Genomic DNA, 25,652 nt, shown 5'->3' on the forward strand with positions numbered 1-25,652 from the left:
TTAATTACAAAATATCGTTATAATGCAATGTATGTTTACATCGAATTATTTATATCATTTATAATAAATTTAAATACAAGTAATAACTTAAAAAATATATTCGAATTTTAATTAATCTTTCTTAATAATGTAACTAATTTTTTATAACAATTAAAAGCCAAAATCTGTTTGTAAAAGAATTATTAATTAATAAATATACTTAATTTGTAAGATTTTTATTTCAATAAATATTTTATAAAATGAATAAATGTTTTATAAATAAGATTTTAATATAAATATTTTAAAAATAAATAAATAAAAAACATATATTTTCGCAAAGTTGTTGAAAAATATTGACTAACAGAAATCATTAAGAATTTGATTACGTTGAAAATGTCTTGTAACGAGAAATTAATTGAACAATTAAGATAGGTCACATAATGTTTACTAATGAATGTTTCAAAATGTCTTAATCTGCATCTGAATATAAGAAAGGAAGTTTACCAGAGCAAGGAAACATGTTGCACGTCCTCTGCTGACCTTCTTCATTGGAACATTTTCCACTTCCATCGCACTGCCGTCTCCGTTGCTGTATTCCACCTCCACAGCTTCCACTACAAGGACTCCATTCGCCCCATGGACTCGAACCTGTAGTAGAAATTGGTGATTAAAAAATTGAAGAAATCAATGTTTGTAAAATGACGATAATCGACATAATATGGATGGAAATTGGTTTATATTCAAATTTATATAAGTATTAAAGATCCAGTTTAATACGTAACTTAATGTGCTTCTCCAATACTGTAACAGCGCAGTTCGTTTCTTAGGCAATACAACACAATAGAACAAATATTGTTCCAACCAGTTAACAATACTCAAAGATTGAAAAATAGAATTTGGCTTCTAGCAAATAAGCATTGTTTTTGTGGATATCTATTTTATCTATTTGTGGGTATCTATTTTTTGTGGTTATTATTAGAAAAGTGCAAAGAGGAGCAGCTTTAAATCATTGATAATTTTTTAAATAACTGCATTATTTATTCAAATAATTTAATAATAAGATGATTAAAATAAGAATATGTTATTTAAATACATTTCAGATTCAAAAGAAAGTTTACTAAAATAATTAAAACTATTTTCAAAAACTGAAATGGCAGTTTTATTGTTCAGAAACGGAAAATAACTAAAAAAGGTCTTCGATTGAAATACATAAAACATATTCTTCAGAAGAAAAAAAAAGATTTTCTTTTTCAAAGCATCATTTTATTCTTTGAAAAACAATCAGAAATTTGCGCTCTTTAAAGAATTTGAACATGATGAGTACGTGCCTTTACTTTAAAAATAATTTTTTAAATCCATTTCCACTTTAAAAGTTTCGATACAAAAGCAAACACTACTTCAAAAGCACGATAATTTTTGAACAACCCGCAGAATCTGTTCTTTTGCTGCTTTCGTTTATTTGCTTCAAATATTGACTCGCTGCAGAAAGTATTTTTTTTCTGATATTGATCCGGGAAATCACTGAAAGCAGGTAAATGTACGGTATATCCGGAGACATTTCAATCGCAAATGGTTTTAATTTTTTTTTATACTAAACGGAAACAAGAAGACTTTTTAGGAATATTCTGGTTCCATAGCTTAAAATTCCAAACTTTGAATTAGAGAAAATGCAAATGTTTTGCTCTGTAAAAAAATATATCACGTTCAACGGAATTAAATATCAAATACTTAATGTATTGGTAATATGAAAATGAGCTATTTATAAGTAGAATAGCCTAAAGTATTCAAGGCTTGTATACCTAAAAATATTATTTATTATATATTATCCACCTTTGATGACCAGTTGTTTGCAGTGAGTACCAATTATATTTAAATCACCTAAGAGTAATTTCATGCCCATTATTCCATCCAATTTTCAACGCAACTTTAATAGCAAAAATAGAAAATATTTTCACAATTATTAAATACATCAATAAAAAGATAATTTTTTTAAGATCTAAAGCGGAGAAATTTTCGCAAGCGATTAATTTTTGTTTGATAATATTTTAGCAAGTTACTGCAGAAAATTCTCATCCATAATTTTTACTTAATTAAAATTATAATTAAAAATATATGAAAATTACTTCTAGATGCACATTCTCATTTTTCAAGTAATATACATGGAGGTGAAGTCATGGGATGCCTCTTAATAGCGTGTCGGACCTCTTTTTGACTGGAAATGTGCAAAAACTCGATGTGGCATAGACTCAACAAGTCGACACAAAAAACATAATGCTCCTTTTTTCATCCGTTCGTTGCATTATTTTATAAATTTCTGGGAGGAGCAAGAAATAATAAAATAATGCAACAATGCAGAAGAATACCATGACAAATGATTAACAAAATCTTCGTAAACAGAAAGTAACATCGAGTGCTTCTGGTCTAGGTGCGAAATTTCTGGGAGGAGCAAGAAATAATAAAATAATGCAACAATGCAGAAGAATACCATGACAAATGATTAACAAAATCTTCGTAAACAGAAAGTAACAGCGAGTGCTTCTGGTCTAGGTGCGAAATTTCTGGGAGGAGCAAGAAATAATAAAATAATGCAACAATGCAGAAGAATACCATGACAAATGATTAACAAAATCTTCGTAAACAGAAAGTAACAGCGAGTGCTTCTGGTCTAGGTGCGAAATTTCTGGGAGGGGCAAGAAATAATAAAATAATGCAACAATGCAGAAGAATACCATGGCAAATGATTAACAAAATCTTCGTAAACAGAAAGTAACATCGAGTGCTTCTGGTCTAGGTGCGAAATTTCTGGGAGGAGCAAGAAATAATAAAATAATGCAACAATGCAGAAGAATACCATGACAAATGATTAACAAAATCTTCGTAAACAGAAAGTAACAGCGACTGCTTCTGGTCTAGGTAGAATAACCATTTAAAGATGTTCATATTTATGTTATAAATATCAAATGCGTCACGTTAATTAATTTTGGAATAAACTGCACATATTCCAGGGACATATATCATCCAAGAATTGATTGCATTCAGGAAATAATATTATATCATAATATTAAAGATAACACAAACTTTGTACAATGCAATGCAAGAAATTCACTGATGCATTTTAGGTTAATTTAGTAGTAAAATAATATTTATTATGTCGTATATTTCCAATGATATATTTTGTTGGTTTATTTTACTTATTTCTCCATTTCGGAAACAATTTTCCTATAAATGCATTCTCTTTAGAAGGGTATTTAGATAATGCCACATAAACATCCATTTCCATCAAAAGGAACAGTTATCTCCGAACGTGCGAAATTCTGAAGCTTAATGGAAAGGTATCTCCCGCAAGCACCGATAAGAAAATACGGCTTTCCTTAACTGCGAAAATAAAGATGACCTTTCACTCATAATTGCCTCTTTTCACTGAACTTTCAATTGCTGCCGTAAAAGAGGGCAATAGGTGAAGCAATTTCACCGCTATTTTCCCAACGCTTCAATCTACCTCCTTAATAAATGGCTTCACAAGTTGGGCTGGAATAGATAAACACTTAGCCTTTTTGTTTTTTGTCATGCCCCCATTTATCTACTCCTTTCTTTCCTTTTCATTTTTATGATAGACCAATATGGGGTGGTATCTACAGATTATTTTACATGAACTTGCGTTGAGTAGGATTCCGATATGTTGCTGCAATTACTTATGTGATTACGAATGATGAAGGAATGTATGAATTTATTTGAAGGAATTGCGTTAAAAAATACTTTTGTGAAGAAGTATAATGAAATGCTTCAGAAAGAAAGAAAAAATATGTTAAATAATGAATCGCAAAGCTGTTGAAATTCTTCAACAGTGTATAATAACGAAGATTTTCACAATGACGGAAGAGAAAAAGGATCAGAAATTAAGATTCTATGTTGGTTTGTCAAATATTTCACAAGTTTTATTATTACTAAAATTTGATGTGGTTTTTCTTTACCTCTAGGAATGTACATACAACTGAATTTGATTAATTCGAGATTGAGATATATACACAATAATATCCAACGTTGTTAAAATTCGAATTAAGTAATTAAAGATCCTATAATGGGTGCAGAGAAGAAAAGGAAGTTACTAAACTAAAAGTATCAGTAAATATTTATTTTGAAATATGGCAGTCAGTTGCATTACACAATTAACAATTCTAAAACATTCATACTTAAAATCAAAATACATTTTCATAAATTTCAATAAATTTTATTTGTGTGCTTTATTTGTATTATTTAAATTGCACATTTGTAATGCATTTTTTATAAAATATTATTTAAATTATAAATGTGTAATGCATTTTTTTATAAAATATTATTTAAATTATAAATTTGTTATGCATTTTTTTATTAAATACATTGAACAGGTGTAAATAAAGTGAATTAAGAGCTTTAAAATTAATAGATCACTAGTAACACAAGATACAAAAGTGTATAATTAACAAAAACAATTCTTAAATTAAAATAATAAATGCAGTTTTTAATTTTTGCTTCAATTTAACCAAAATAAATCTGAGTTACAGACAATATGTTAACAGTGTATTAACAGGAAATTCAAGGGACCAAATAAAAATTCAAACAATGGACGAAAATTAATCTAAATTTTTAGAATTGCCCAGTCTTCATCGTATAGTTAGTAAAATAACAAGGAAATAAAATACAGTACACTTCCGAGTATCCGGTTCTAACTAACCGGCTTCTATATTATCTAGCTTGGTTTTCTTTTATCGTAACTAATTGAGGAGGATAAGGCAACATTGCCAAGGCATTGGAATAGGGCGTCTAATAAGATCCTCCAACGCGTTGTGTGTAAGTTGTGACATGAAAAGAGCAGTGTTCTGCTTGTTGTTCATAGTTTCGTCAGTGTGTAACGGATCTCAATTGTTGCCGCTGTTTCTGATTATAACTGCACAGTACGTACAGTATTCGTAAATTGCTCTTGGGGTATGCTTAATGTTTTTTTTTTAAGTCTGCCACAGCGAAAATTTCAAAATGAGCGATATAAGAAAAAAAGTTGTAGTGACTGTGGATGAGTATATTGCGCTGTACAGTGACCAGATTCTGGTGTAACAGTAAAAAATATAGCTTCGGAGTTAGGAATTGGGGAAAATACAGAAGAATACTGGAAAATAATCTAGTAGAAATTGAAAAGAGGTTTGTGGCACAAGGTGGTGGAAGTGAAATACAAGTAACAAAACCATGCTGAAAGGTAAGCATAAAGTTGATGAAGCTTTACTTTTATGGCATTAAGAGGAAGTGAGAAAATACTAATTTTAACTATCAGTTTTGGTATAAGAACCTGATCTTCTGATATTAAAGGGTGAAAAAATGATTTCATAGAACTCCGGTTTATCGAGCGTTTCTGTTATCCAGCCTGCCCTTCCGCAACATTAGTCCGGATTCTATGGAGTATACTGTAGTTAGATTTATTTGTTATTATATTTATTTATGAATCAAAATCGTCTCATTTTTAACTAAATGAATGAATCAATGAATTCGAATCAATTTTTGATTCCTAACAAGATAGAAAAAAAAAGTACATGATGCTAATATTTTCACAATGCCTAAATTCTTAAATGAATGTCTTATTTAAACGTACTGGACAAGAAATGGTTTATTTTGAAATGAAAATTCGGAACCTTCATATTGGAAAAGAGAGTCTATAGCTAAATTATATCCAGAAATAGAATTCCTTTTATGTTTTGTTTTTGCAAACACACAGAAAACTTCTTTACTTCAACTTCCGATCATCTATTTCTTAGCAAATGTTTACAGAAGGAAGTTTTTTAATCTATGTCTTGTTTGACTTTTATTTTATATTTGAAAAACAATTCATCCAATTTATTTTATTCGCTTTCACTGACGGAACTCTCATGAACTGCTTTCAAACTCGATAATAGAGGAAAGCATTCGTAAATTAATATCGGGTAGAATAATATCTTCTTTTATATACCACTGCTTAATAAATGAAAATAAGTGAAATTAATGTTTCTATTATTTAAATTTGAAATGTAAAGCAAGATTTGAAAAAAAAATCTAGGTTAAAATGATTCAAAATTAATTCTCATTTTCATAAGATTGATTGTAAAAATGAATGAACTGTCTTTATCTAAAAATAAAATTCAAATAATCAGAAAATTGCTCATTTTCACTTCGTTTAGATTTTAAAGAAAACAGAAGAAGATATAGGACAAAAAAATCTCCTTAACACACTGGTCGGCTAGTTTATTTTGAACACAACTTAATGTTGATCCAAATTCATTACTCGTCATTTTAATATTAATAAAAATATCCATAACGATGCAGATATTCTATAACGCATCACTGACTCTGATTTTTTTTTTCTTTCTTTTCTTCTTCTGTCTTTCCTAAAAAAGTACTTTCAAAAGTATTCGAAGTATCCTTATCTTTTCGACCAAAGAGGAATATTTTTCAATATAATCATACAAATTCGCGCAGTAGATAAATAAACACATTAATGTGGGAATTTATTCTTTAATAATTCATCCTAACTTTTTAGTGCTAAACGACATGTACTATTTTTAGAATATAAATAAATATTGATTTCAGTTTTTCTGTGTAATACATCCACGATCTTATAAAAAGAAAAGGTTAATACGATTGAAGAACAACCAGCGGGAGTGGGTAGTTTCCCCAAAGCTATACTCCCTAGTAAATATGATGTCCCCCCCCCTCACTATCTTAAGCAAAAAAAAAGGGGGGGGGTATGAGCGAGGCAGTGAATGCCATGATATGAGCGCCCTGATATTTATTTTTGTCCTTGCATATGAGCGTTTTGTTTTTCGTAGAATAGTGAAGAAAAGCGAATATGCATTTTAGATGCCTTTTTTTCTTCTCTTTTGCTACTAAAATTTTAGAAGGAACAGCTATATTGGTCACAAGATTAGATGCTGAATTTCCTTTACCCAAGCCTTTGTATTTTCGAGTTATTACGTTTACATAAATGTACTGGCAGACAGTTAACCAGCTGATGGATTTGATACGGAGTTACACTTTTGATTCTAAACCACTGGAGCAAATTTTATAAATTTAATTATTTATATATTGTCGTTATCGTGTTCACTTGCATCGGTCAGATAAATTTCCTCTCAAAAGAATTTGTTCATCCTAGAAATTTACAAAATTGATACTAAGACCACATATTGAATTTCATACATCTATTTTTGATCATGAGTTCAAAGACAGCTCAATTCCAAAATCGTACTTTTCAGTTTCAGAAAATTTGAAACGTGTATTGATTCATCAAGATCTCTAGGTTAAATTATTTGAAGATTGCAATACTTAGTGTACGATAATATGTATAGAATATGTATACGAGAATATGTATACGAGAATATGTATAGAATATGTTAGAATATGTAAACGAGAATATGTATAGAATATGTATACGAGAATATGTATAGAATATGTATACGAGAATATGTATACGAGAATATGTATAGAATATGTTAGAATATGTAAACGAGAATATGTATAGAATATGTTAGAATATGTAAACGAGAATATGTATAGAATATGTAAACGAGAATATGTATAGAAACTGTAAGAATATGTATACGAGAACATGTATATAATATGTAAACGAGAATGTGTATAGAAACTGTAAGAATATGTATACGAGAATGTAATGAATTAACACTTTCGCCATCCTCTCCTGTCCGCGATTTCTGTTTCTGTTCAAAATTTCTGTTTTTCCTCTGCTTTTCGCCAAACAAAACAAAAATAAAAATTCAACAAGTGAACATTTACAAAGCGTTTTAAACGTTTAAAAGTTAAACGTTAAAATATAGAAGAACGCTTGAAGCGTGTTACAGCCACTCTTCAGAAATTTCACTTGAAGGCGTTAGACATGTTACTGACGACGAAAAGATTAATACGCCGTGTAAAATCTGTCGATCTTTAATCAATAGAATGAAACGGATTTTAATTATAACTGGAAGATAAAAATTGATGTTATAATTGTTTTATTTGACACATATTTTTTGTAAAATATCACATTTTCATACTTTTTCTGCGTACTAAAGTATTTTTTATAATTTATCTTAACGCGAAGATAAAAATTGATGTTATATTTGTTTTATTTGACACATATTTTTTGTAAAATATCACATTTTCATACTTTTTCTGCGTACTAAAGTATTTTTTTATAATTTATCTTAACGCGAAGATGATGAAAGATGTCCTTCTATTGCATCAAATATTCCCCATACTTACAGGATTATTCCCATAAAATTCTATTGGCCTTTGAACCTTTAATTATGGAAATATGAATAGAATAAATAATCTTTTTGATTTAATCTTAAATCAAGTAAGCTGTATATTGATAAATTTATCTTTTAAAACCAGATGTGCTCCAGTTTATCTAATGATTGTAGAATATTCTTCTGGTGTGTACCCCATAAATGCATACTCGATAAAGCGGTGAACTTAAAATTAAATAAACATTGTCATGGGAGTTTGTTTTTTATAATTTACCTTGACCCACTTTTTTCCTGAAAATAAATACCAACTGCAGAATGCTAGTAAACAATCATTGCCCTTTTGCTGAGTAACGCCTTTGCGATTTCATTACACAGATGTTAGATGAGAGTAGCAAGACTTGGCTCGGCATAAGCACTCTTTAACCCTGCCTTACGTAACACGCTAATCACTGCACAAGCAAACCACTGAAGTTTGCTAAGGTCATTGACGGAAAATTTTTCCGACTCTCCAGACAGCTTGACACCCACGCGTAAATTATTCATTAGCGAAAGAGAAAAAAAAATCATTTTATTCACACATCCTCTTTCTTCCATCCAACCCCTTCCTGATTTGGGATTGGAATTAAAAGTACGTGCAGTAGTTCTTTGATTCCATCTATCTTTGTCTCCAGTAGTTCTGAAAATAGATTTTATTTATTTCCGTTGATAGAACGTCACTTGTTCCGCTCTCTTCAAAAAAGAATGACGTCCAAAGAATGGAATGCTATTCCTTTTATTTATTTCATTATTCTTAAAGCAATTGGAAACAGATGATTTTTATCAAGGATAGTTATCAAGAACAAGTTTCCTCGAACGTAAATTAAGGCTGTCCATTAACGACCAAGACGACTTTATTGTTAATTTTGCGGTGTAAACAAAGCGTGTGGGAGTGTAAATTTTCCCGAGAAAGTTGTTGTTTTTCATGGTTTTTTCCAGGATTTATTGCCACAGATGTTTGCAAGCAAGCAACAGCATCATTTTTTAACCAGATGTGAATTGTTTGCGTTGTTTTAAGAATAATATTTTATTTTTTTCGCGTAACTACGGTAATTAATCATACACCCAACAAGTGCATGCACTGATGCGAATCAAGTCCTTTTTTTGAATTCATCAGCGATTCCGGTTAGGACTCAAACTGATTTAAAATGTCTTCAGCTTTATAAAACATAGCAAAAATGTCATTTAGTGTTGCCACTTTTAAATCAAGCATCTAGTTTTATCCATAATTCTTTATAGTTTTTGTATACATGATTTAATTACGAAGTCCAATATGAAAGGAATAGTTATAGGGTTGATCCATTCAGGTTTCAAAACATTAAGTAACCCTTTTCGTATATGCTGATTAAATTACTCAAATTCAGCAAAAATAATTATTTTAATGTAAATTATTAAATAATTTTGAAATTAAATTTGTTCGAATTATTTATCTAGATTAAAAATTGCAAGAATTTTGGAAGATTTTCTTTTAATCAATATAAGCCAGGAATTCCAACTGCCTACTTCGAAAATTGCCTTGCATTTTAAAGTCAATTAAACGAATTATTAACAAGAAAAATAGAATGACAATACCTATCAATTCTAAAAAGTGTAAAACTTTTATTTCACAAATAATTGTTTAATGAATTAGTTTAGAACTTCAACAATGGTATAAATAACATTCAAATAAAGAGACATTAAATAAGGGAGTGAGGTATTTAGTACATACCATGAAAAAGGTCTAAGATTAAGGATAAGGATATTTGGAATTATAGCATTTGAACTTCTTTGTAACAGAACCTGCGCTATTTTATAAATTATAAAATATATAAAAATTATATATTTTATATTTATAGTTCAATCTATATTACTGCATTGGAATTAGTTTTTCCTATTTTTTTTCTATAAATTTCAGTAATTATTATACGGAAATTTACAACAGTCAATATACAAATATTATATACAACAATTTTTTTTTTCTTTACGATCATCTACTGCAATGAATTGGTCACAAAGTATTTCAATAATATGAAAAAAATGTATAAAATTGTAAAATTAATGGTTTAATCCTCTTTAAGATGCATGCCCCTAAAGAAGTTATCATGGTAAGGGGAAAAAACGCATAGTAACTAATCAAACAAGAGAGTATTCTTAACTGATATTCACACTGCGCACTTATCGCAAATAATGGGATCACTATAGCAGCCAAAAATATATATATATTCTCTTTATATATTCAATTTTCTTAAAAAAAAGTATTTCATCGCCATATTTATTGTTCATAAAAAAGTAAATATTTCTTCTACATCAAACTATAAATTTTGCATTACGTTTATACTGTTGTTTGCATGGAATATTTTTTATTATTTTACAGTTTATAAAATTGCGGAAAACACCATTTTGTTAGCTATGAATAAATTAGTAAATATAGACATAGAATATATTAAATAAATCTCCTGGTTAGATATCCCTACCCGATTATGATCAAACGTTTCACAACGTCTCTGTGAAAAACGCAGACATTCTTGCAAATTATAAAAGCTTTAATTTGTCTCTGTCAGGTATTATTTTGTTAAACCACTCATGAATATGAATGAAGCTTATGAATAACCTATGCAAACTAAAATAAGAAATTTGTGACACATTTCTTGGTAATAAGTTATTTGCTCTATCACGGCTATGTTTTATTACAGATTATTCATTATACGATAATTTATCCAATCCTTTAATAATCCTTGTGGGGATTTTTAAAGGATTAATTATCCTTAACTTAATTGCAATTATCTTAATTTGTTTGCGCAGAGCGGAATCTTTGCAAACAGGCATTCGAAAAATTTTTCAAATAAAATAATTATTCACAGATGGAAGTTAAATAAAATGAAAAGAAATAAATAAAGAGATCATATTAATACACTTCAGAAAAAAAAATGCTCTAATGATTGTATAAAATAGTTCTGAATATATCATTGAGGGTAATTTTCCAAATACTTTGCATGGCATGATAAAAGAAAATAATTAACTGCAGAGTTTGTTTATCAGAGCAATGACTTATTGTTTTATTTTCTTAACATGCATATTCAGTAAGGTGTACGTACAAGAATAATTAGATTGAATTCGTCTTTATAAATTTCCAAGGAATTAAAAATTTTGTTAATACTTCTCTTTATTTTTGTATGCTCATGCACCTCCCCCCCCCAATAAAAAAACTATGCTAATAATGTACAAAAAATTATTATGAGATGTTATAAGTTATTTAATTTACATAGAAATAAAGTCTTGCTATCAGATTAAGGAATTGAAAGGATTTTTTTAACACATTCATATTCCTTTCTTCTTCATACATTTCCATCAACATTCAACATTCTTTAATGGAAAGGTATTCTTTAAAAGCAAAATAGTGGAGTTCTTTAACAATTTTAATTATCCTTATTTTAAGGATATTACAAACCAATTTATATCCATTATCAAGACTATTCTTTAATCTAAACTATAAGCGCACGGAGAACCGAAACGGTTAAAAAAAAAGAGAGTGTACGAAAGTATTTTGAGCTTACATAGTTTTGAAAAGGAATTCGCTGATATGAGCAAAATAGTTTTGTTTCGTTGAGAAAGTAATAACGCAACTTAGAAGTTTTAAATCCAAAATGAAGTCGAAGTTCGAATGATTAGGAAATTATTTAGAAATTTCGGAAAATTTTTCACCATCTAACGACTGTTTGAGGAATTTTAGTTTAAGAAAAAATATTTCTTTAAAAATGTTCTTCGTATTTTTAGTTAAAATCCTTAAAATAGTTTCAAAATTATTTTGCTTTAAGAAACAAATGTGCCTACTTTCTATTCTTATTTTCTACAATTATTATTCAATTACTTAAAACAATTTCGTAATAATTAGAAAGAAAAAAAAATTAAAAGATTATTTTAATATGCAACTTGTGAAAAACATTTCTTTCTTTTTTTATAAGTATTTTCTGTTGAGACAGGAAGAATGAGTGTGGTTTGCAAATAACATATGCGGTTAATATTATTAGCGTATGTGTCCGAAGTGTCGAATTAATTAACCTTCAAATCACTTGGGTGTATTTTGCTTTTCTTTTTGAAAGCAGTCGGTGATACTTTTGCAACATATAATTTATCTTCATAGACTTTCTAGGAGAAGATATTAACAAAATTTTCAACTTCAATCACTGTCCTTAAAGATTAAGAAATGTTAATTCTAATTTGTAAGGTCTCTCTTTCCAAAACCAAGAATTTCTTCTTTTTATTGTTTACTACTTTTAATTTAAAATAATAATTTAATTTTATACTAATTTATTTGCTAACTGTAAAAGGACTATTATTTGGTGACTGAATTCTCTTTAAAATTTGAAAATCATTGCCTAAAATCGGTATTGATTAACGTTAATACTTTTTCCTAGTATTCTGATGACCTCTAAACTGGTAAATCTTTCCAATGAGGATTATTTATATGCTTTTGAGCATAAAAAACAAAACAAAAAACATATAAATATATAGATTTTAGGTATGTAATAATAAAAATTAATGATTAAAAGAATGAAAAGAGCACTTAGTTTGGGAGGTGGCTTGCTTAATGCGACCATAAAAGCTACCATTAAAGAAAGGGTACATATAAATGCAGATATTAAGTATCTACAAATGAATGATGAAATAAACAAACTAGAAATCTGATGATACATAAAATTCACCATCGTCAGCCAAATTCGGAAAATACAGTCTATTTGGTTGATAAATTTTGTTTCTAACTGCATCTGAAATGCCCCTATTCTATCTTTGGATGGGATCCAAAGGACATGAAAAACTAATACGCAGTTCGTTTGCACAAATGATGAAACATTTTCTTCTCAGTTTGAAAAATATCTTATGAAACTTCTTCTTGCAAGCGTGTATCAACATTGAAAAAGAGCCAATTACTTTTTATAAAAATGCATCAATAACTTGACAATGCATCGTTCCTTGCATCAATAACTTGACAAAATGTAAAAACATTAATGTCATAAAATAGAATTAGACCATTAAATAAAAGAATTATTTCATTTATAAGCGGAAAGAAAGTAAAAGTTTAAATATCAAGAAATGTGCTAAGTTCATATTATTTATATTCCATATGAAGAACTGTATAAATTCGCGACACATAAAAAAAAAATTCTATTATTTGTCTATTTCTCCATGTGGGCACGTTATCGGACCAGATAAGGAAGTCTGTCTCACCAAACTAATTTTCTTAGTCTAAAAGGAATAAATTTCAACATATGTTCTCCCAGAAGAGAATAATAACTATCTGCATTAAGACATGCAATTGAATAGGAATAGGAAAAGGTTTAATAGGTTGTGCAAAAATGTGACTATATTTCAAAATATATGTTTGATAACAATGAATACCAAATGTCTCAAAAGTCGATTAATTTTTATACAGCACTAAAAACAAATAATAGGAAAAAATTCATAATATTTAATAAATTTGAAATTTTTTAAATTTTGTTAAAATTTGAATTTTTGGTTATCTGCACAGGTTTGACCCATAAAAAGTACGCTCAATATGCACATTATTATTACAAACGTATTGAAAAGTATATAAAAAAAGACAATTTATGTAAATCAAATGTATAATAAAAGATCTTTTGTAAGATCGCCTGTATTTCATAATTTATAAATTTATCCAAACTTCATTTTAATTTTCTTAAACTCATTCAGTTTACTAGCAAACTTTCTATTCGACATCTTCAGTGATTTTATTAATTTTTAGAATATCAAAAACAATATAATATGCAGAATATGGTGTAAAAGTCGTATATATATCGAATAATAAAATTGTAATATCAGGATAAACATATTTCACATAGTATACTTTGTTATTCCCCAAACAGGATATTATTGAGACAAAATCAATCACTCATTTAGAATATAGTTCGTTCAATTAACAAATTCCTTGCATAGGAAACTTAAACGCTTCAATTTCAAAATGAAGCTTGAAAAGATTGATTTACTAATCTGACAAATCGTTCGATCAATCATTGCGCCGGGAGAGAAAATTAAAAATTCCTCTCATAGCTGGCTGAGACGTTTCCGTGTTTCGAAAAGATCTTATTTTTTTATTTTTTGCCTTGTAACGCATTATCTATTCTAAACTGGATTATATATATATATATATATATATATATATATATATATATATATATATATATATATATATATATATATATATATATATATATATATATATATATATATATATATATATATATATATATATAAATATAAATATATATATATATATATATTAAATGCTAATTAATTTCCTAATTTTTATCTTAATTTAGCCCATGTTAACTTAATTCTAGAATGTTCTCATATCTCCTGATCCAATCCCACCTTCTTTTTATTTACTTAATACAACATAAGCTCTGTAAAATGGTTGAAATGGACACGTTCACATACCTCGAGTGAAGGAATAAAATCTTTAAAGTTAAGCGAATTCTTTTAAAAGATTTTTAATTTCCCTTACCTAACACGACATGTGTAAAAGAATCCCTATCAGAATCTCATATTGTAAAACAATTGGAGATAAATAGTTCTGTCTCCTTTCGCTCTCTTCTGTCGCTTGTGAACGGACGTCAGTTTCGTCCATGCTTCTTGTACATAAATTCCGGGATGAAAAAAAAGATAAGTTAAAAATTGCAAAAATGCCTTTTCTGTCTTCGGCCACGCTACTGCTTAAATTAAAATATACATTTAATAATATTACATATTTAAGGAAACAACCTTAAAATAGAAGATCAAATTTATGGCAATTTTCCTTTTCACCTCTTCATAAACGAAGTAGAATGAAAAAGTATCGCAGTCGTCAAAATTTCAATCTCGAAATTCAGATAAATCCTCAAGTTTCAGACTTGATTTGATAAGCAATCCTTTTTAGCAAAATTTAATAAATCAAACTACTCTGATTCAATAAATTTATGAATTTTAAGAACTTAATTCGGTAACAAAATTTAGTGTAAATTTTATTTTCCTTTTGGTTGTTATTGAAAATTAAAATCCTTGGCTAATTAATTTTGGCTGTTTGATAGTAATGTAATGCACAAATCATTTTTACTTCCTCCAATATATAGAGAAATATTTACGATCGTCAATAAAGACGACCTCATTTACATCTTAGGTAATATGTTTGCATATCTCTGAGTTTGTCTGTTTGTTTATACACGTTAAAACATTATTATTTTTAGCTATACTTTATTCAATCTAATAGAATATTGCAATTTAAAATGAATGATCTAAAGTGCATATTATAATTACATAAAAGTGTATACAGTTTTACTTTATTGACTCTTTAATCACAGTTTAGAAGGAGTAAAATATTTGAAATAATTTTTATAAAGCAATCATTTGAATGCAGTAAAAGTTCCAAAGAATATACTATTTTAAAATCCAGTTAATTTAGAGCATTAAAAAGATTACATTAACTTTCCATTTTTATTCATTAAAATAACTAGTTTAACTAGTCTTTATGATAACTACAAATCCATAATTACAAGTTATGAAGCTAAAGCTTGATGAAAGAACAAGACACGGCTTCTAAAATCAAAACATAATTTACTTCTCATTTTTGCAAATCAAAGCTTCATTAAAATCTGTGTAAAAACGAATTATAGTTTATGCTTGTTAACATTAACAAATTTATTATATTCTGCGAAGAATAGTTAAATTTGCACAATCACATCAAGCAACATTTTTAGCATTTTTCATAACTTGAACTTTATCCTCACAGGTACTTGTTTATTTCGTGATTCTCCTCAAATTTTTCTACCTTTTCTCGAATCACCAGAAGAGAAATTCGATAAATCTCTCATGTGAAAATGCGAAAATTTTCCCAAACTGCAGTTTTTTTCCACCCTGTTCGCTTACGCCGAAGCCAATGCTTGCCTACGCCCCTCTCTACTTAACGGTGAGTTATCACGTGATCTTCCCGTCAATAAATTTAATGCGTTTTTTAAAAAGCCATTAAAATGGCATCCGACACTTGCGTGCGTCACACCGTTAGCTCTCAAATCAAGTAAGTACGCCATGGCCTTACACGTCTATTTTACATTCGTGTGTCCACTTTTTTTCCATGCGCATTTGGTAAGATTACAATCTCACCAACACATATATATGAAACATCATTCAGTACGAACGGAAATGACATTAGTATGAAAATTTTATCATTCCCCATGAATATCAATGCTGGTAATAATGCCTGCATTTCTGTGTATTACGTCAGAAAACAACAGTTGACGTATTGTGAAAGTCAGAAGTAAATGAACTTGGTGCCTGCTACGACCGCTTACAGAATTCCGGAGAGTTATTGTTGAGTCACGAGCAGTTTCAGGAACTGCTTTCGATTACTGGATCCAACAAATCATTAATTTATCAGGCGGATCAGTTGGGTTTCCTGCTTACTGATAAGAAAAGGATCTATTATTTATAAATTTGTCCTTTGTTTTGGCAAATGGTGTGTGAAATGTATATAAACAGTAATAGCACTCAATGGAATTACTTCATTAGCTGATACGGATACGTTCTTAAACTAAACTTTACTGGTTCATCATGTAGATTGTAAACTCATTTTAGTAGTCGTTTTATACTTTCCAATATACAAAGTACCACAGAAGTTGTACAGATAAATTATTGTTATCTTCAAAAACTCTATGCACCAGAGTGTGAAGAGTCATTTCACATCTTTGAATGAGAAGAAAAATCTTTATTTATTTGTATATTCATTCATTCATTTTGTAAAGAGATATGTTTGACAAAAATACGTAACAAACTAGGCACTGATTAACTTGGTATATTTCTTTTACAACAAATCTGATTTCTATCAAATTTTAGACAGAATTCTTCAACGAAAAATTTGTTAGCGCGCATACATGTAACATCACAATTCAAAAATTACAAGACGCCAGCTAAATGAAATTTGATTTATAATTATAGAGGCATGCCAAATATTATATTAAATGCATCCAAAAATTATTTTACCTTAAGAAAAATTTGGCATTTCGTAAAAAATTCACATGAATATGAAAGCTTGAGCACATAAGAAAATATATAAATATAATTGTAAATCGACAATACCTAAATCTGTCCACGAATAGGATGTCTGTGTTTCTCGACAAGTGCATTTAAGAAAACGGTAACTATAAACCAAAAGAAGTATGATAAATTACACATGACAAAAAGAAGCTAGAAAAATTACATATGATAAAAAACAGCATGATAAATCAACATTTTTAACTCCAAAAATGTTTGATAAATATTAATTTTCCGATGGGTGGAAAACGTCTAAAATGTCTACTTCAATTTTCTTAACTGTAAGAAAATGAAGATTAAATATACCATGATATGCTGGTAAACAAAGAAGTAGAACTTTATAGCTGGTTAAAACAAAATAATATTTTCTCATGAATAAGAGAGTAAGTCTTAAAAAGTAAAACATTCACAACAATTTTGAAGGACATGTTTATATATATATATATATATATATATATATATATATATATATATATATATATATATATATATATATATATATATATATATATATATATATATATATATATATATATATATATATATTTTAAAATCTAAGCATAAATTATTAAAATAATATTTACTTTTCGGAAAGGAAATCAGATTTTATTCCTGATCTAATTGGCGCTGCCATCCAAAACATGAAACATTTGCAATGCACTTTTTCATCAAAACATATTTTAATGTATGTTTATTTAAAATAAAATTTAAAATAAACTGAGAAAGTATTCAGTCTTCTTTTGAATTTCATTTAATAACATAGGCACAAGCCAAAATTATAATTTAAAGTGAAGAATCTTTTCTTATGAGAATGCTGATCAAAAAGCAGTAAGAAAAAAGAAATAATAAACTTCAGTAATTGCAGGCCGAAAGATAAATTTATTTATCTATTACTTATTCACAGATGATAAGATGTCTTTTTGAATAACTTCATATAAATAAATGAGATCAAGGAATTTTGAAATTTTCAAGTTTGTATATTTTCAGCGTTATTTAAATCTGTAAAGAATCACATTAATTTTAAATTTAATAGGATATTGAATTTCATATAAAATTATACTTTAAAGAATCAAATTAATTTAAAATTTAATAGAATCTTGAATTTCATTTAAAATTATATTTCAGAAAGTTTCCCACATAAAAGAAAACAATATTGTAGAATTTATTTCAATAAATTTATATTCTTATCAAAAATATATAAAGAGTTTTCTTAAAGATGGCATATTTTTATAACATTATTATTTCAGTGATAAATCTTTCTGTCGTTTTTAATGACTATTTCATTGGTTGATGATTTTTTTTCTGTATAAATCTCTGAAATAAAATGCAAAATAACCTATTCGAGATTGTTCATTATGCTGCTTTTAATAATATAAGTACTTTATAAATTTAATTTAATTAAACTATAGTGGACGTCTATTTTAGTGATCACTAGGATCCATGGCAAACTAATCACCATCTGAATAATCAGAACTTCTAAAATGCTTTAAAAATAATATAATGTTCTAAGTATAAAAGGACAGAAAAAAAACAAAAAAAGATAGGCACAATATTCATATTATTCATTTGTTTTTATCGATAAAATAATAATCAGAATTTCTAAAATGCTTTAAAAATAATATAATGTTCTAAGTATAAAAGGACAGAAAAAAAACAAAAAAAGATAGGCACAATATTCATATTATTCATTTGTTTTTATCGATAAAATAATAATCAGAATTTCTAAAATGCTTTAAAAATAATATAATGTTCTAAGTATAAAAGGACAGAAAAAAAACAAAAAAAGATAGGCACAATATTCATATTATTCATTTGTTTTTATCGATAAAATAATAATCAGAATTTCTAAAATGCTTTAAAAATAATATAATGTTCTAAGTATAAAAGGACAGAAAAAAAACAAAAAAAGATAGGCACAATATTCATATTATTCATTTGTTTTTATCGATAAAATAATAATCAGAACTTCTAAAATGCTTTAAAAATAATATAATGTTCTAAGTATAAAAGGACAGAAAAAAAAAACAAAAAAAGATAGGCACAATATTCATATTATTCATTTGTTTTTATCGATAAAATAATAATCAGAATTTCTAAAATGCTTTAAAAATAATATAATGTTCTAAGTATATAAGGACAGAAAAAAAACAAAAAAAGATAGGCACAATATTCATATTATTCATTTGTTTTTATCGATAAAATAATAATCAGAATTTCTAAAATGCTTTAAAAATAATATAATGTTCTAAGTATAAAAGGACAGAAAAAAAACAAAAAAAGATAGGCACAATATTCATATTATTCATTTGTTTTTATCGATAAAATAATAATCAGAACTTCTAAAATGCTTTAAAAATAATATAATGTTCTAAGTATAAAAGGACAGAAAAAAAAAACAAAAAAAGATAGGCACAATATTCATATTATTCATTTGTTTTTATCGATAAAATAATAATCAGAACTTCTAAAATGCTTTAAAAATAATATAATGTTCTAAGTATAAAAGGACAGAAAAAAAACAAAAAAAGATAGGCACAATATTCATATTATTCATTTGTTTTTATCGATAAAATAATAATCAGAATTTCTAAAATGCTTTAAAAATAATATAATGTTCTAAGTATAAAAGGACAGAAAAAAAACAAAAAAAGATAGGCACAATATTCATATTATTCATTTGTTTTTATCGATAAAATAATAATCAGAATTTCTAAAATACTTTAAAAATAATATAATGTTCTAAGTATAAAAGGACAGAAAAAAAACAAAAAAAGATAGGCACAATATTCATATTATTCATTTGTTTTTATCGATAAAATAATAATCAGAACTTCTAAAATGCTTTAAAAATAATATAATGTTCTAAGTATAAAAGGACAGAAAAAAAAACAAAAAAAGATAGGCACAATATTCATATTATTCATTTGTTTTTATCGATAAAATAATAATCAGAATTTCTAAAATGCTTTAAAAATAATATAATGTTCTAAGTATAAAAGGACAGAAAAAAAACAAAAAAAGATAGGCACAATATTCATATTATTCATTTGTTTTTATCGATAAAATAATAATCAGAACTTCTAAAATGCTTTAAAAATAATATAATGTTCTAAGTATAAAAGGACAGAAAAAAAAAAAAAAAGATAGGCACAATATTCATATTATTCATTTGTTTTTATCGATAAAATAATAATCAGAACTTCTAAAATGCTTTAAAAATAATATAATGTTCTAAGTATAAAAGGACAGAAAAAAAACAAAAAAAGATAGGCACAATATTCATATTATTCATTTGTTTTTATCGATAAAATAATAATCAGAATTTCTAAAATGCTTTAAAAATAATATAATGTTCTAAGTATAAAAGGACAGAAAAAAAACAAAAAAAGATAGGCACAATATTCATATTATTCATTTGTTTTTATCGATAAAATAATAATCAGAATTTCTAAAATGCTTTAAAAATAATATAATGTTCTAAGTATAAAAGGACAGAAAAAAAACAAAAAAAGATAGGCACAATATTCATATTATTCATTTGTTTTTATCGATAAAATAATAATCAGAACTTCTAAAATGCTTTAAAAATAATATAATGTTCTAAGTATAAAAGGACAGAAAAAAAAACAAAAAAAGATAGGCACAATATTCATATTATTCATTTGTTTTTATCGATAAAATAATAATCAGAATTTCTAAAATGCTTTAAAAATAATATAATGTTCTAAGTGTATAAGGACAGAAAAAAAAAGATAGGCACACTATTCACATTATTCATTTGTTTTGATCGATAAAATATACAGGATTGGAAAATTTTCGTTTATATTTTATTTTTATACTTCCTTCATATATAATCAAAACTAATGGGTTATCAGGCATTCGTTGGCTAAACTTTCATACTTTTGATGATCGGCAAGAAGATTTAGAATGATGTTGGGCTAATCTTCTTGAGGGTCGAAAGCCTAGCAGATTAAGCGAGCAGATGGTGGTTTCTCTTCTGGCTCCTCTTTTTGCCATTGTATTCATACTATCTGCTGTCATCTCTTCGATTCATATGTACATCAAAAATTGTTCTTTTTGTATTTTTTACTTAACTGCGAATTTACATCAACGTTCATATAGACACCCATAACTTTCTTCAACGGACTTTAAAGTGAATCACTTCATTTTCACTTTCTTTCTTGTTCTGCTGACTTTTCAGTGAATCCGGGGTCATCCTCTTCCGTGGTCCTAATAAAACTTCCGTACAGAACCTTTTTATATAGGAAGTGATCATAACAAGCGAACTGCTGATCACTAGAACAGGCGGATTTTCTTTCTATTTAGAATACAAGCGATCCCTTCCTTATTATTTTGTTCAGGGTATTCTTACAACCCTCTCTTATTTGATTCTTACAACCATGATCATTGCAAGTGGCATCTACTGTATCTTAAGTTTTCAAACAGATTCTTCGTATTAATTCATTACTAAACCATGAAAATATTACAGAAATATTCAAATGCACATTCGAGCACAAGAAATGAATCATAGGATTTTTTAAAATGAACTCAATTCTGAAATAAAAGATTTTGAAAATATCTATATTTTTATGCACAGGCTGCTCCTACACTCATAGTGTAAATGTTAATAGTATATGAGGCATATAGAAATAAGCCATTTTTTGCTCTCAAACACGGAGTCGGAAAGACAAATGGCGACTTATAATAGGTTATTTATTGGTAAATGAAATCAAAGAAAATGATATATAAAATAAAAGGTACAATGCAGACTTAATTGTTTACAAATTTAAAATAGCATAGTAACGGATTTGCATGAATAATTACATAAAAAACGGTTAGATGGTTATTTCTTTAAGCAATTATTTTAAATTGTTTTTGATACTGCGTTAAATTTATCATTATTCTATTTACTATGTTCCATAAATTTTGTGATGATGTCATTTGTAAATATGTGTTCCATTGGCCATAAATAAAAGTGCATTCCATTAAATCTGTTGTTCCTCGCATCTGGTGTATTCTATTTAATTTACTGACAAAAAGCCCCTCCCCCCCCTGAAGTGGTCATTTCTAGCGTTTCTTATTTCAAGTTCTTTTGCAAGTGACTTATGTCTTTATGCCTTATCCATCTTAAAGTTTGTTTCACAGATTTTAAAACGCCTGTATAAACATATTAATGAAATATATTTATTTCATGTTTGTCTGCTTAGCTGCTCAATTAAAAAAAAGGATTTTAAATATACTCTGTTTAAAACACATTAATGATAATATGATTTTTTTTTTATTTGATCCAGTGAACAAATGGAAATAGAATGAATGTTTATTTAATTTCAAAAAATGATTAATCACAAATTAGCTACATTTGTATCGAAACATCTAATTACTTTTATTTTTTTACATGTTTATATAGATGGAATTTTTTAATCGATTTCTCTCTTCAGAATTCGGTAATATTGTACAGGTGAGTATTTATTTTCAGAACGTAATTTTCAGTTATTCGACCAATTGTAATAATTTTTTGATTCCATATAAATGTGTTGTCTATCCCTGAATTTCTGAGAAAAATTATTGAAAATTTCCATAATATTTATAGCAATGAATATTGAAGATTAAACAGACAATATAACAAAATTATAAAATGGTCTTGATAAACAATTATTTATTTGTGTATAAAAAGCAGATAGTAAATAATTTTTAATAGCAAATATATACTACAAAAACAAATCAGAAAAATGTGAAGCGCTGAAAACAGAACGATATAGAAACGATACTATAAAGAAATTAACGTAACTATTATATAACGATACTATAAATAAATTAATAACTGCACACTTAATATCATGAAAATGTCATCGCATAATGCCATTCATAAGAAAGAAAATCCTTAAATATTAGTAAAGACTTGTAATTTATAGTAAAAGTATTTATTTTATTTAAAAGTATTTCTGTCATCATTTTATGCAGTTACGGTTTTGTTTCTGAAGTTCATATTTTCGATAAATTATTATCTTTCACTTTTAAATGCACGTCGAAAATGTGTTTTTGCATAAAAATATTTTGGCTTAACTTTAAATAAAATTGTGATTTAAAAGATGTATATTGATTACCAATGAAGAAGTTCTTTGTTTATTTTATCTGGCCATCTTAACAAATTTCATTATCTTATCAAGCCATCGCGAAATGATGGACACAACTTATTTATGCAGGATATCCGTAATATAAAAGCCATTGTGAACTTTAAGTATTTAAACAATTTCATGTAACATACTTTAAATTTTTTTTCGGTTTATTTCCTGAATAACGATTAAAATGATTTTACGATATAATTTTTTTTTGTCTTAACATGTTTATTCTACGGGATTTAACAGCAATATTGCAAGACATATGATACTAAATTAATTTTAAACAATTCAGTTTTTTTGTTTTAATTACAATATAATGACATATAGTTTTGAATAAAAATTAAACAATAAATTCAATTAAAAGTAATTTACAGAAAGTTATTTTTTTAAAATCAACTACTATTTCATATACAGTTGTTTGGACATACTTTAATGAAATCTGTACTAATTTTGAGTAATAATTAAGTTATTTCCGACGGACCCGCGGGTGACACGAAATAAAGAAAAAATGAAACAAGATATAATTAATCTAGAACAATGTTTTCATTAAATATTATCAGAAAAAACAAACAAAAATGCCATTAAGAGCTTTCTTTTTTGTGCATAGTTATATCACATTTTAATTGTTTCAATTTGCGATATTTTTTATACAGGACTTTGTAATTGTTTTACCTAGGGAATTCCAAAAGAAAATAGTAATCACAAGAATTTCAATTAAAATAATATTTCTTTCCGCAGTCTTTAAAATATATTCTGGTTTTTGTAGTAAAAGATAATTAATTTTTATACTTAAAGGAGTAAGGCGGTGTTGAATTTTTTCATTTATTACAAAAGTTAAAACTGAAATAAATATATAAAATGATCTACTTTTTTATATTCTATGATTGTTATTTAGTACAGGCTAGCAGTGTGATGCCTGCTCGTAAAGTATTGAGTATCTTTAACCAAATCTGCTGACTGAAAGGAGGCTTTGAAATATATTCCCAGTCTTTGTTAACCTTTCCAATGTCAAACTAAAACTTTTTTTTTAATCTTTGAAATACATTCTCATTCTTTGTTAACCTTTCCAACGCTATGTTAAAACTTTTTCTAAGCATAATCAATAATATAAATATTATTCCATTAATCTATTAAGATGCTTTTTTCAATTTTTCTCCAAAATAAGAAAAGAAAAACTAATCGTTCAGCAATAATTTTGATGCAAATGCTTTGAAAATTTATAAATTTTCTAAGTGTTTAAAAATTAAGGAAAAAAATTCATTTCCTCCTTTACAATAGGAATAACTCATATGACGTCATAATGCAAGCAGTCATGTTGCATATGGAAATTTATCTTAGTCATATTGCAGAAGTACTGCATAGAATAGTTTCGCAGCTTTATTGGAAATGAAGCTGCACAAATATTTCAAGCATAAATAAAAGATCGCGTTAACAGCACAATGCGCATGCGTCTACAATGATTACTCCATTATTTTTATTTTGCAGAAATATTTTTAATCATAAAATAAAGAGCCTTTGCTCGATTCTGGGCAGCTATAACGAAAAAAAAAGGAATACGGTTGTTTTGCAGAAAATTTTTTTAAAATTCAATTCAGCGATTTCGTGTTTTTAAAAGTATGGATTCTGAAAGACGAAAGATATTTTTAAGAACTTAACATCATATTAAGTTCTCTTAGGACTAAAAGTTTCTCCAATACCATGTAATAAATATCCATTAGCTTGCTCTATTAAAAACAAAAGTATTCCTATAAATAATTTAACTAAAATTATATAGAAAGCTATTCAGGACAATAGCATTGATTACTAATACGAGGAAGATAACTCTGGGTTGCATGGAAAGCATTCATGCATTTCCTATAAGCACAAAATGCCAATGGCATTGTTACAATATGTTTATTAATAATACCGCGTAGTAAATATCGAGCAACATCGTGGCGATATCGTACAATATCTTGAGCTTACAGCTGCAATCCTTTTCACGTCCAATGTTTAGTTCAATGTTGAAGCTGAAAGTCTGAGTCTCCAAAATATAAAAGACACAGGAAGTAATTTCTGAAAATTTATATACCTACATTCAGTTTGCTAACACGTATAAATGGTTGAAAACACGCATCACAGAATCTGATGTTAAATTGATACCGCATTGATATGGCTCAAGTGACCAAAGGATACTAAGGAAATATATGTGTAAACAAAGCCTTAAAATTCCTTCCGTATTATA

General features: G+C 27.2%; 1 protein-coding gene across 1 annotated transcript in view; it reads right to left on the reverse strand.

The window, feature by feature from the left end:
• The window catches only part of LOC129961954 (uncharacterized), a 276,391-nt gene that overhangs the window by 153,176 nt on the left and 97,563 nt on the right, over positions 1–25,652 (reverse strand). Inside the window, exon 2 of the mRNA XM_056075603.1 lies at positions 484–627. Coding sequence (XP_055931578.1) covers positions 484–627 — 144 coding nt within the window. The remainder of the gene's footprint in view (positions 1–483; positions 628–25,652) is intronic.

This window comes from Argiope bruennichi, chromosome 2, assembly GCF_947563725.1.
Source record: "Argiope bruennichi chromosome 2, qqArgBrue1.1, whole genome shotgun sequence".
Taxonomy (NCBI): domain Eukaryota; kingdom Metazoa; phylum Arthropoda; class Arachnida; order Araneae; family Araneidae; genus Argiope; species Argiope bruennichi.